Raw genomic sequence first — 14399 nt, 5'->3', positions numbered from 1 at the left:
TTTTAACCATCATATCAGGACGAACTTCTCCTTTAAGGGACAGGAATATTTGTAATTGGGTTGGTATAAAGGCACCTTTCTTTAAAATATTATGAATCTAGTACACTAAAATCATCCTGGAGACTAAGATAGCAGGAGAGGTCACCCAAACACATTTAGCTAAAAGATCTACTTAGCAAAACATATCTATTTAGAAACACAACACCATCGAATTTGAGTTTGGTCCATGGTAATATGGGTGACCCATGTAAACGTGGCAAAATGGCTTAGAACCTCAGTTTGGAAACGCAGGAATATATGGGTGGGCCAATTAGACTTGGCAGGATACTTGTATGAATGGAGTTGGAAGGAAAAAGAGAGCCCCCCTTCTGAATTTTCTAAATTTGTGATATTACTTTTATTTTTTTATGATATTGATGTAATTCAGAAATTTAAAGGGAGGGCTTCTTTCTTTGATTTTCAACAACTGTTATGTTCTTTATGTTATGATGATTTGTGTATTTGGTAGAGATATTACTTTTGTATACCCAAAAATTTGGAAGAAAGTCACTCATTGTCAGCTAGCCTGCATATAAGATCAGTGTACCAGGCCTTCATTGAAGGGGGGGGGGGTGGATTTATAAAGTATGATGCCTTTATCATTTACAATATTGATATACCAAGATTTCTGATAGCAGTGAGCTCACCCGACTACCATCTTTAAATTACTTCATCAGCGACCCAATTTTCCAACTTGACATCCTTTCTTTCCTATTCTACATAATATACACAACCCATCTCCATCTATCAAACACCATCAGCTCCTTGTCAGTTACCAAGTTGAGGTTGAAAGTCTGTCCAGCCCTCTTGGGACTGGCCGGAGGTCTTGACCGTTAGATCATAAGGAAGGGGTCATCTCCCCTGTAATCGGTGATCACCACAAGGATATAGGCCCCCAGGGTGTCAATCTCTGCTTCCAGGTTGTCTTAAAGCTGCATTGCAATGTTTGGATTAAAAATGACAATTTCATATCTTTGAAGCTTTTAGAATTCAAGAGATTGCATGAAGGCTTTAATTCAGAGCTTTTTGAGGATCATCGATGTTATACAGTGCGTATCAAAAAAAAGTTTACACTTTGAAAAAGCCCAGGCAAATAAAAAATATACAGCATGTGGGTATTTTTTCACATATAATCTTAGGGTTGGGTCTCATCCAGCTATCCAATGCAAGTAAGAGTTTTTACAGAAAGTTACACTTGAGTGAGCACTGTCCATTTTTGTAAAGCTCGCAGAAATCTGTAAAGCTCGCAGAAATCTGTTTGCGCAGAAATGCTCGTTTTCATGCTGTGTCAAGGAGAAAGGGCGAAATAAAATTTACCCTGCGATACATTTTTCACACATTTCCTTTGCAATTTTAGTCAATTGAAATAAAACAGATACATTCAAGCATTTTGGAACAATTTTGCCACCCAAAATTGAAATTTCAACACTCAGTAAGCACAACCTTTACCCTGTTTGTGCCAGCTGGATCTGAGGACATAACTAACTCTGAACAAAAGTTCTCCATCATTTTTTCACTAAGTTTTTATCATTTAAAGTGGGTTCACATTTAATTTTTTATCTAATACTTGTTTCTCTACACCTTTTCCAAGCTTGACAATGATTAACAAAATGAAAATCAAGCCTAAGCCATTTCATGTAAATCACAGCTCAGTGCAAAGCAAATATCGTCACGATTACTTTGGTGTGTGGGGGAGTGGGATGGGGCGCAATGCAGTCTTCAAAGTGTTTTGGGCAAGGAAAAAGGGTCTAAAATGGTAAAAGATATCTTCAAATCAATTTTACTAGCTAAATGCCACGTGTTCTTCATAATTTAGGTCTATTTTTATTCGCAAAACTATTTTAAATTTCTGCGCAAATCATTTTTCACTAACTTTTCAAAAGTAAGTGGTGCTCATTCAAGCGGAAATATTTTTCGACAGTTATATCATCATTTGCTTAAATAGATCTGTATCAATGTTAAAATGTGGAAAATTCTTCAGGATATTACAAATTTATAATTTTACAGGATTTTTTTCTAAGTGTAAACTTTTTTTTGATACGCACTGTAGATAATGTGTTTGTTATTTCTATTTAATGTTATTGCTATTGTTTATCATTTAGTTATTCCAAGTTGTGGTTATTTTCCATTTCAATGAATGTGTCATTCATTTATTGATGATAAATGAAATTCATCTTACAATCTATGGTACTGCTATATGGTAGTGCTTTTTCCTTTAAATCTACAAGGTGTTATATGGCTATTAAGAACTGTACTTTTATTTTATGCTGTAGGCCTATATTCATTTCAGTTGCTTTATACAGATGTCTTATTTTGCTTGTTTTTTATGTATTATGTTTTTATTTGACGTGTATAGAAGGATGTTAACGTAAAAAAACCTACAATATTTATCCTTGGAAAATAGCAAAAATTCCAGATAACAATTATATCTTGAAAATGAGCAGAAAGAACTGAAATGCATTACTCTGGAGTGGTCATCCACTGGTCAGTAGTTGTACAGAATGCTGAGTGAAAAGACCAGATATGTTTGGAACTTGTGTCCATTTCATTGTCTATTACCCTGCACCCCTGGAGCGGTGAATGAATAGACTTGAAGACTCTTAACCTGTTTACGTTCCAGTGAATTTGATGCCGAGATGGTCACCCTTGATCGATCTGATTGACTGATGAAACAGTACCAGTCTGCAACCAAAAAAAAAGCTGTCCAAGGGGTTTCTACCATTCTATACCATTAATCAGGCAACTTAATCATGATGACTGATACGTTAAAAAGCTTGACAAATATTTTGATGTGATCTTTGATATGGCACCAAGTCAGATACCGAAAACTGGTAGTGAAAGAAACGTATGCCAAATGATAGTGGAATGCATTGTTTATTATAAAAGTCAATGTCGTATCATTGATATAAACAATTTGGTCAGAATAGCCCCTATATAGAGTTTCTTATTAACCTCTGGAAAGTTTTTGGATCTACTGGGAGAACAACCAGTAAGAGAGCTGAATATAGTGATTCATCAAAATATCTCTAAAAGGGTTCTTTTGTTAAGTTTTTCATATTGCTACATTTACATTTTTTTTAATAATCAAACCAATCATAAAATATATTAATAAATATAAAATTGAATTCATTCATTCCTATCTTCATTTTTTTCATTCTTCCATTCATTAATTTCTTCATTCTTCATTCATTAATTGATTTGTTTGATTGTTCGTTCATTCATTCATTCATTCTTTCATTTATTCAGTCTTTAAATTTTTTTTCCAATCCAAGCCAAAGAGCTTTAAGGCCTGGTCACAGCGCCCGAGTGTCGTTGGAGCGATCGTGGAGCGGTAGGAAAGAGGGTCGAATTTTGCTTTCAAAATTGGGTGAAAAAATTAAAAACATAAAAAAAAAATTGAAATTGAAAATGGTGAACGGTAGTGAGCAGTGATGATTTTTTTCTCTCCGCTCCATGACCGCTCCAACAACGCTCGGGCGGTGTGACCATGCCTTGAATAAGATTTTCCCCGTGGAAAGTGACAACCCAAAGCAGGTTTTAGGAACTATTTCCATAACCAAACATGTCAGTCTTAATGCCAACGCACACCCTAAAATTTGTTTGGGACCTGATTTTGGAATTAGATGTAAAATTTGATGCAAATATTAAGATATGGTACATCTATGCTACCATCGTTATTAGTATAAAAGCAAATTGAATATTTAGTTGTGATGATTTTATAACAACTTTATGATTGGCTACAATTTGAAACCAATTTGGCCTTTATCCAAAATAAAGGCTTGCTATCATTCTTTTTTTTAAATTTGAACTTCAAATAGAAAGAAAATTGTTATTCCATTTTCAGAAAATAAGCAAAATGCAATTTTGTTCCAAAATCGGATGCATGAAGCATGTCCAGTCAGCTAGTATCTCCTGTATTCACAAGTGCAGTGAGATACCACAGATCGATAATTATATGCAGTGGGAACGATCCCTAAGATAACCACTGAAAGATGGCATATCCTATATGCAGGGAGCTGGAGTGAGAAGGGGGGGGGCATTACAAACTCTTCTATTTGTGGAGGTTGGATAAAGTCATTCTCATAGAGGCATAATTTCATGTCTTATCATCCGCTGACAGATTGAATTTAATTCTCCAACTCTCAATCCTATTTTCGGTTAAGTACCATGAATAATACCACAGAGAGATACCTAAACCTTATCTTTGCAGTGTGTGGATGCGTTACCAGGCAACACATATTGCAGGCATTATCTATATGCCAGGGAATTTAGAATTAGTCCAGAAATTTAATCTGAATCTATTCTTGTGAATTTTTAATGAGAGTGTTATTGATATGGACAACACGTGATGGGCCATATTTATTTTCATAATTCCTCTCTGGGAAATATACTAGATTCACTGACTTATTGGTTAAAGGTCATTTTTCAGACTTAGTGTTTTTTTATATTATTGATCAGATATCTGTGCTTCAACAAGACAGAAACCAAATGTTTATTTAACTACAGAATAAGGTTCATTTTTCTGACAAAAGTCTTGATATAAAATAAACTCTGTTATTCCAAAGGTTTAATAATATGAAACTATAAGAACCTTCTTCATCTTCAGACTATCAAACCTTCAGAGAAACAAGCGATTTGTTTTCAGATTAGCAAATGTTTAAATATTCAAAGCTTTGGATTAATGAACCTTTGGACTTAAATGAGCATTCAGATTAAAAAGCTGTCACCCTTTTCTGGACTGATTAATGCTGGATCTGAATATTCTGTGCATCCTCTTCCCTGAACCCAACCCTCCTCTCCTCCACCACTTGCTTGTTCCGGTTACACTTCGTAATTCCGAAGGTTCTTATTCCGAAGGTTCATAATTCCGAAACATGTAAAATTGCCTATACCTTGATGTTCGTTAATCCGAAAATGTAAAAGGTTTCATTAATCCAAACATTTGCGGCGTTATTCCGAAGGTTCGTTAATCCGATAACGAAATAAGGTTCATTGTTCCGAAGGTTCATTAATCCAAAAACGAAATAAGGTTTGTTGTTCCGAAGGTTCGTTTGTCCAAAAACGAAATAAGGTTCGTTAATAATTTCGTTTTCGGACTAACGAACCTTCGGAATTGCGAACCTCATTTTGTTTTCGGAATTACAAACCTTCGGAAATATGAACATTCTGAATAATGAAGGTTCGGAATTACGAATGTATGCGGCTTCTTCCATGTCTTCTTTGGTTGCCCGCATTTCCTCTGAACAGCAACCTCAAACTCAAGTGCCCCTCTGAAAACATGATCAACAATATTTCAAGAACACCAAAGAACACAGAGAAATTGAAAACTGGGTTCTCTCTCCTACAGCTTCTGCAAAGTAAAGAGGTTTGGGAATGTCTGACATTGAATCAAACGAACAGATGGTCATTTTAAGGTTTATTGGTAAATGATTACAGCTAATGGTTATCTTTGGAGGTCAATGCTAGTGGTCAGTTCAAAGTGATGGTCGAGAGATAAGAAATTAGTCCAAGAGGTCAGTTTCTACTAATAGCATTCTGAGCAAGTCCAGGGTAGAAGAAATGGGATAGATATTGGTGTACCTTGGGAGGGGTGTTATATGCTATTCATACTACATTTCTTAATTCAGACTCTGTCTTTAACTATTTTATATCTTTTTCTTGTTTCATACTTTTTTTCTTAACCCAACACTATATTTTCTTAGCCGGGTGTAACGCCTTAATCCTGGTTAATAGTTCATGAACCTGAACTTCATACTTCTGTGATTGGCTAATGCCAAGTACTACTTTTCCTGAGCACGATTTGGTTTCAGACTACAGCTCTCAGTACTGCACTTGCTCTAGCAGGGCCAGATTACCACGTTATTTACTGCTAGCCCACTTTGGTAGATTGTAGTCTAAAGCTAAATTGGGTTAGGGAAAATTTCTCTGGTGTGAAAAGCATATAAGGTGTTGCCATCTTCTTTGCTTTGAGCCATAGAAAATGAATTTCAATGATATCAATCATATTAAGTTTCAATAAATGTCATTGTATTTCATAATTGTCCGTCCAATATTCATTTTATTAATGAAAACAGTCTGTGAATGCAGTTTAAATGGGCATAGATTTACTGATCTCAATTGCAAACATGGCATATTGGTATCTTAGGAGATGGATTCATTGCATTGGCTCCTCCCCCCATTTTTTTTTGGGGGGGGGCAAAATTTCTAAAAAGCTGCAAGGGAACAAACACATTAATTTGACTCTTTGAGTAAAAAAAATCCATAGGGGTAACTTTTTGATAGATTTTGACATAATATTCAGCAAAAAAGTCATAATCTCACCCAATTACCTATCCATTTCTTTCCTTCCTTTTCCTTGGTCATGAGACTTTTAGGGGTCCATAGCCCCAAGCAACAAATTGTATCAAGGTACCTATATAAAAAGTCATTGTAATTATCCAAACTGTTTAATACCAGGAGTGTAGTAATACATAGAAATTACAACTAAATTTCATTAATCCTTTGTCCTCTAGCTTTAATTGTTTTTCAATAAACCTTTTTGGTGGGGGGGGGGGGGGGGGGGGGGGGGGGTGGGCTCAGGCTCTCGACACTTTTATTCAATAGTCCATATCTGAGGCCATATTTTGGGAGGAGTGCCTTCCCTAGAGAGCAAGGGGAACATTAATCTCTAGGACACACCCCCTTTGAGTGAAGATTATAAGTGGCATATCCAGAATCTTGTTAGGTTGGGGTGTCTGTATGATTTGAAAAGGGCTTTATGTTTGTTGCCTAGTAGGCCTGTATGTAGTGTGTAGAAAAGTATTTATTGTGCAATAGACGTGAAGATGGAGAATAACAGTAATTGGTTATTATAATAGTAACTGATTTCATTACATAGAGTTAACAATAGAAATAATGAGAAAGGAGATACCTGTCGATAAAACCTATTTCTAAAATGTCCTTTTTAACTTTGATGTATTGAATTTTCTGGAATTTTTCATTTCCTGAAAATTACTTGAAAATGATCTAAATTTCCCAGAATTCGGGAAATTTCCTTCAAAGTGGAGATACTAGAGAGGTGTGGTATGTGATGAAGGAACTTACGAACTGAGAAATTGAAATATTGGGGGGGGGGTGCTCCCTCCCGATATGTCCCTCGATGAACTTGGGGGTTTTAAGTAATCATAAAGGATGGGAGGAAAGGGTGTGTGACAGATGTAGGTGACATGACATTGCATGGTGTCTTCTTGAGATTGACGATGAAATCATGAATTTCACAGGTTTGCTCCTGAAGCAAAGCTGGGGCAGGAAGGGGTGTATTTATAGAGCTCATGGGTAGAAATGAAGGCTGCATTGCAAGTCATGAACCTCGATATTTCAGAGGTAACGCAACATTTGCTCTCAGACAAATGCTCTGCTAATTGATCTGAAGGTATACTATAAGATGAGTTGTGATAGTGTTTTATTCAGAATCATGTGACAATTAGGATTTAGGTTAAAGTTTGAAACTCAAGTTTAAGTTTGGCTTTATATGTGCATTTTGAGTAGGAGCAATTGTCACAGGAGAAAATTTTGTGGAATCATTTCAGAGGCATTGAGGAAATAGATTAGCCAAGGGATACAATGTGAGCAGTCTTTATATGCAGGTGGTCATTTTGGACAAGTTCCTTTTGAATACTGAAGTTCACGTTGGATACTGAATTGAGGAATTTCCTTAAGAGTTTGCAGAGAGATCATCTGATTCTAGGCCACAGGGGGTAATTCATGTACTTCAATGAGGGTTCATGAAAGATAAACATATCAAATTCATAATGAAATAGATTGTAATAAGGAAAGGTGGAGTGAATAGACAAGAATGAGAGAAAGATTGAAACTTCCACTCACACACATACACCCACCCACCCTCACCCACCCCTAAGGCATAAATTAAAAAAAAAATCATAACAGAGGGAAAATAGGTAGGTCGGTCATGTATTTTCTTTAAATGTCAAGATCCAATGCATCTAGCCATACTTTGCATTAAATTCAGGCAAAACAATAAAAATCAGAGTTGGTTAGGAAACTTATTGGGGGGAAGAGCAAATTTTAAATAGAAAATATGAAAGTCAGTAGGTTTGACTGGGGTCGGCTGAGCTATTGATTTTTTTTCCTAACTATAATGAAATTTTTGTTGTTAACATCATCCAAGATGATGTCACAAGTGTGCACTTTACAACTTTGCTGGATGAGTTAGTATTTATAGAACTCCCCAGTACTAGAGGAAGAAATGAAGGAAATACTCTGTCTGCTGGTGCAAGGAATGAATCCCCAGGTGTATAGTCATCAAAACAATGTTGAACATTGTATAGAGAGAAAGATTTTTAACCCTGTGTAGTGAGAATGGTGTATTATGGGTCATACCTCAGGACTTTCTTTCCCATTTTCACCATACCTTGGAACAATATGTACCTTTGCAATCAATGCATCATTGGATGGAATTCTACCCCAAGCAGCAAAATTTATTATTCTCCTATCTAAATACTGAACCCAAGCTAGAAGGTTAAGGGTTCCATGTTTGTAAGTCTTTGGTATGACTTAGCCAGGGATTGAACCTATGTTCTCCTATTCATGAGGCAGGCACTCTACCACTGAGCCACCCTACCCTGATCTGATGACTATTCAAATGACCATTCAGATGACCACTCATATGACCATTCAGATGACCACTCATGACCATTCAAATGACCATGGAAAACATGACAAAGTTTTTCAATGAACATGATAACTGTCCCTTTGAATTATTTCAACTGCCCTTTCCAAGTTTTAAATGACAGGTGACAGTTGCCAGAATAAGATGACCTAACCAGTCCAAATTAACACCTGTTTGTAAACAATATCAAGTAATATGACTCAAGACTTAAAGGGGATGGTGTATAAAGAAAGTAAACATAAGCAGAACAACAAGAGATAAAGTCCAAGAACGCATGAGTGAATTGTCAAAAGAGAAGTAAGAATAATATTTTTCAATTCAATCTTTTTTTATGTTTCTTCATGTATATTAAAACAAAACTGAACTTAAATAGAAAAAATCCGATATACACATTCTCAAAAGAAGTAAGAACATGTTCAATTCAATTCAATTTCATACTGATTTATAACAGTGAATTTTGATTTTGATATGAAAATGAATAAATGAAAAGAAAAGAAGCACATTGTAAAATCCTACTCTTGATAGAGAAAAGGAGTGTTTGAAATTCTTCCCAAACAGCAGGTAACCTGAAGAGTAATAATAAAAAGTTAGGAATCACACCTTTTCACTCTCCCTGAAACAAGAAATTTGTTAAGCTATTATATAATACACCACAGTCATATTATAAAGTAAATTAATTTCATTGGTTTTTGTCTCACCTGCGAAGCAAAGTGAGACTATAGGCGCCGCTTTTCCGACGGCGACGGCGGTGGCAGCGGCGTCAACATCAAATCTTAACCTGAGGTTAAGTTTTTGAAATGACATCATAACTTAGAAAGTATATGGACCTAGTTCATGAAACTTGGCCATAAGGTTAATCAAGTATTACTGAACATCCTAGTAGAGTTTCATGTCACATGACCAAGGTCAAAGGTCATTTAGGGTCAATGAACTTAGACCATGTTGGAGGAATCAACATCGAAATCTTAACCTGTGGTTAAGTTTTTGAAATGTCATCATAACTTAGAAAATATATGGACCTAGTTCATGAAACTTGGACATAAGGTTAATCAAGTATCACTGAACATCTTGCATGAGTTTCACGTCACATGACCAAGGTCAAAGGTCATTTAGGGTCAATGAACTTTGGCCGAATTGTGGATATCTGTTGAATTCCCATCATAACTTTGAAAGTTTATGGATCTGATTCATGAAACTTGGACATAATAGTAATCAAGCATCACTCAAAATTTTGTGCAAGTTTCAGGTCTCATGATTAAGGTCAAAGGTCATTTAGGGTCAATGAACTTTGGCCGAATCGGGGGTATCTGTTGAATTACCATCATAACTTTGAAAGTTTATTGGTCTAGTTCATTAAACTTGGACATTAGAGTAATCAAGTATCACTGAACATCCTGTGCACGTTTCAGGTCACATGACCAAGGTCAAAGGTCAATGAACTTTGGCCGAATTGGGTGTATCTGTTGAATTACCATCATAACTTTGAAAGTTTATGGATCTGATTCATGAAACTTGTACATAAGAGTAATCATGTATCACTGAACATCCTGTTCGAGTTTCAGGTCACATGATCAAGGTCAAAGGTCATGTAAGGTCAATGAACTTTGGCCATGTTGGGGTTTTTGTTGAATAACCATCATATCTCTGTAAGTTTATTGGTCTAGTTCATAAAAAGTGGACATAAGAGTAACCATGTATCACTGAACATCTTGTGCGAGTATAGAGTAGTATTCAAAGTCAGCACTGCTGCTACATTGAACCGCGTGATGCAGGTGAGACGGCCAGAGGCATTCCACTTGTATGAAATACATATTAGTATTATTTTATTGATAGATTTAAAAAGAACATTGATTCTTTTTTTTATTAATATCTATTATAGTTCCACCTTGGTTGGAAACATCCAAGTCTCACTAAGTAGAAAAAAAAACTTATTCATGTGACTTGAATCCAGACTAAGAAGCATGCTTCAAAAGACAGGTGTGTAAGTGATCACACCTTTGAGAGACAGTAAAGTTCTTGAACCAATCTATAACAATTTGTAAAAAGGACTTTTAAAGTACTGAGAAATTTCTAGCAATTTACTCAAGGTCTTGTCGGCCTTGTTAAGGGAGAACACAAATTGTCGTCACTTGAGTGATAAAGAAAAAAAAACAGTTAAACATCTTGACTAGCTTGTATAATATAATGTGGCTGGAGCCATACAAAGATGGTGTTCAGTGTTCAGTCACACCTGACTGAATATGGATCTTCATCTACAAAATGGTATTAGTCAAGTTATCAAGGAGACTTAAAGCTTCTGTAGATAAGGTAATCATGTCCAAGCCCAGATCTATGTTAGATGTAAAGCTCTTTGAAAATGACAGATGGAAATGTGTCAAACGAAGCAAAGATAAGTGATGACATCCATAACCCTTTAAATCATGCTTTTTACCTTACCCTACACACATTGTTTTTCTTAACTCTATAAATGATAATAATCATTATGTTTTATGTACTCAATGAAGCCAATTCTGTAAAGAGACTGCTCTACCAGCACTCCTTGCATAATATTATTACCCTTCTCCCCTCTAAATACTGAGTACCTAGCAAGATGGCAGAAGGTCCCATTTTTATAAGTCTTTGGTATGACTCGGCCGAGGATCGAACCCACGACCTCCCGTTCATGAGGTAGATGCTCCACCACTGAGCCACTATTCCTGGTTATATGATGTGTGATCCAAGCTATTTTGTGGCAATTTATGTCTGTTTGCCCGTTGGAACTTTTGATTTTTAGGTCATTCCTGAACTTGATTAATTAATCCTGGCTAAGTCAACGTAAAGTGTTTAAGTGTACACTGCGCAGGTGAACATCATGCATGCATACACTCAACATGTACACAAGACTTGCAATTGGGTTAAATGAAATGGGAATATAAATATTATGGACCAATGATATACTACAAAGGCTGAGATTGAAAAATGACAATTTTTTTTCATACCCTCGCAAATTTGATTGTAAACATGTAACTATCCTAGCGAAATATATAGGCCTATCCCTTTTTCAGCATTTTAGCATTTTTGACACCCTATTACGTTATGTATTCAAGTGGCCCCATCTTGAAAAAGAGATATTTTTTACGTGTTTCTTTGGTCGCGCCTGGTATATACTCTTCAATGGAAGTGCCCCCCCCCCCCCTTCCACGGACCATCTTATTCTTGGGTATCAATCTGATGCAGGTCAGCTGCAATATTGAGATGGAGGACCATTATTTATGTACAGTCATTCCCTTTGTAATGAGAGTCTGCCATGAATGGATCGGGTTAACGAGGAGACTTGGTAGCGTCCGGAGATGTTCATCACGTCTGAGCTGAGATCTATGTCAGATATAAAGATCTATGTAAATGAGAGATGGAATGGAGTCTTACAAGTCAAAGATAAGCAAACACCTTATCCCACTCCCCCAAAGCCTTTCCTCCAAGCACACTGAACATGGGTATCCTCTCACTCATCGGTAGAAAGGTTGCGGCTGGCCCACGGCTTACCGAGATTGGCTGCCGGCTGATGGAAGGGATTCGGGAGGAAGCAAGTTTATCTGATACCAGTCTACCGTGGCAAAGTAGCAGTATCTTTTACATCTTATGAGCTCATATGTGATTTGAAGAGATTTAGGTTTGGGTTTACCCCCACCCCGTTCTCCTCCACACCTCTTTGAATAGATGTAAGCTTCAATAAGTTTACTTTGATGACTTGTGCTTCGGTGATTCCTGAGTGTTCATCACTATGGTTTTGGCCTTGATCGCAGTGATTGGGACATCATACCTACAAATTTTGTATGCTTAAACGTTCTGTCTGTGATTATAAGAAGTATGTAGTTATTGATACAGAATTTAACTTTGTGTTCCAAATTTGGTATGATTTAAATGAAGGTAAATCCATGTACAAGAAATCCTTTTTTATTTGAGGCAGAGCAAAGACTAATACGATTTAATGTTCTATGCAATTAACATTGACAATACTTTGTATAACAAATAAAAGGAGCAAACACAATAGGGGAAATCCTCGGTGTAGTGGTCTATCTGACGGTCCTCCGATTTCGAGTTCGATTTTCACCTCCCAGGCACAGGTGATGCCAAACAAATGATAATTATCATCCTCATACATTATACTCAAGTAAGAGTTTGGAAACTGGTGCTTCTATTTCTCTTGATATTTTTAAAGTGTGCAAGTATAAAAAAGAAATTTTGGATTTCAGGGAAATTTTTAAGAATCAGTAAATTTCTAAGAAATTATGTAGGGATTGCATGTATAAAGTCAAAATTACAATTTGTAATTGGAAAGTTCTTTTCTGACATTTTTGCTTCCTCATCACTCCTCTAATCACATGATTAAGTAAGTAGTTAAAAGTTTGAAAAAATTGATACCTTTCCAAAGAATGCCAGACAAAAAGCTATCAAGAGTTGGCACCTTCGTATTTTGGTGAGGGGGAGGGGTGTTTGAAAGGGACATGACTTTTTCTCATAAAGTAAAAGATACATGTTGGGTCATTATAATTACATAACCTGCCTTACTCTTGGTAATCTTCTTTGTCTTCTTTCTAATTTGTTTGTCATTTTGATGAGTAGTAGGGGTAGTCAATCCTTTCATCACTACATGGGGCTTGGGGTGAATTCGCCACTGAAATACAAAACTAAGAAAAAAAAGAGCCCCTGAAATCCTCATAGGATTTAAATGTAAACTTAAATACAATGTTGCAAATTTGGGTGGGTGAACTCAAAAGTAGCCCGTGAAAAAATAAAATTCTAATTTTTTTCTTACTTTTCTATCTCTGTATGAAACAGATGAAGAACAAGTCATCTAAGGAGCAAGTGAATAAAAACGATGCCTCCTTCTCTAACGTTCATCAGTCTTTCACAGTCTCATCATCGAAACAGGCTCAAATACCAGTAAGTACATCTTTCTTGAGGATATTTTCATTTACAATTCACATTCCATGATGACATTTCAATTGTGTTCAATGTTGTATTGGCGATGCTGGAGGTCATAGAATCTGAGCTGATCGCGTTTACAAACGAAACTTCAATGCTTAAAACTTAGCTTTGAATCATGATTTCAAAGTTGTTTATTCTATGACCGGAAATGGAGGACATTGGACACACCCTTTGTCTGTCATCATACTGCGTTGTGTAATCACGTTTCCAATCATGATTTGTTTCCGTTTAAATTTGAAAACCAACATTGAACACACCCTAAGTCATCCACAGATACACTATATTCTAACCAGTGTTTTTGGTTGATTTTAAAATTGTTGGCCCTTTAGTCATCTTCCCACTAAGGCCTCCACAGATGGACACCAGTTTCTTCTGTTCTGAGCAATCCTCAGCCCATTTCTTTCGGTTGTGCATTGGTTATTTTGACAAGTTCCTTTTGAAATACTTCTTTTAGAAGCCAATGTTCTTTTACTACATATTTTTAGAGAGTATGCTTCTCTACTTCATTTTGACTGGGGTAAGGATAGAAAGAAAAAAATAGGAAAAAAATGTTGACAATTTTTTCATGAAAAAAATTCTAGTTCTGCTATTTGTTCTTCTTTCAAAAAACAGATCTAGTATATAATTTCAAGATATGGTAATGTTTATTAGAGCTCACCACAAACAAAAAGAAACAAATATGATACTTGTAAGGATTAAAGCATTTCAACAACCACAAAGTAAT

The 14399-nt window shown here is 36.0% G+C and overlaps 1 protein-coding gene across 2 annotated transcripts in view; it reads left to right on the top strand.

Moving 5' to 3' along the window:
- Window positions 1–14399, top strand: part of LOC121407024 (ribosomal biogenesis factor-like) — a 123256-nt gene that overhangs the window by 94124 nt on the left and 14733 nt on the right. For both annotated transcript variants that reach the window (XM_041597916.1, XM_041597917.1), the window contains one exon: window positions 13526–13630. In XM_041597916.1, coding sequence (XP_041453850.1) covers window positions 13526–13630 — 105 coding nt within the window. The remainder of the gene's footprint in view (window positions 1–13525; window positions 13631–14399) is intronic.

This window comes from Lytechinus variegatus, chromosome 2 (genome assembly GCF_018143015.1).
Source record: "Lytechinus variegatus isolate NC3 chromosome 2, Lvar_3.0, whole genome shotgun sequence".
Taxonomy (NCBI): Eukaryota; Metazoa; Echinodermata; class Echinoidea; order Temnopleuroida; family Toxopneustidae; genus Lytechinus; species Lytechinus variegatus.
This window is presented reverse-complemented; position numbering and strand designations above follow the sequence as displayed.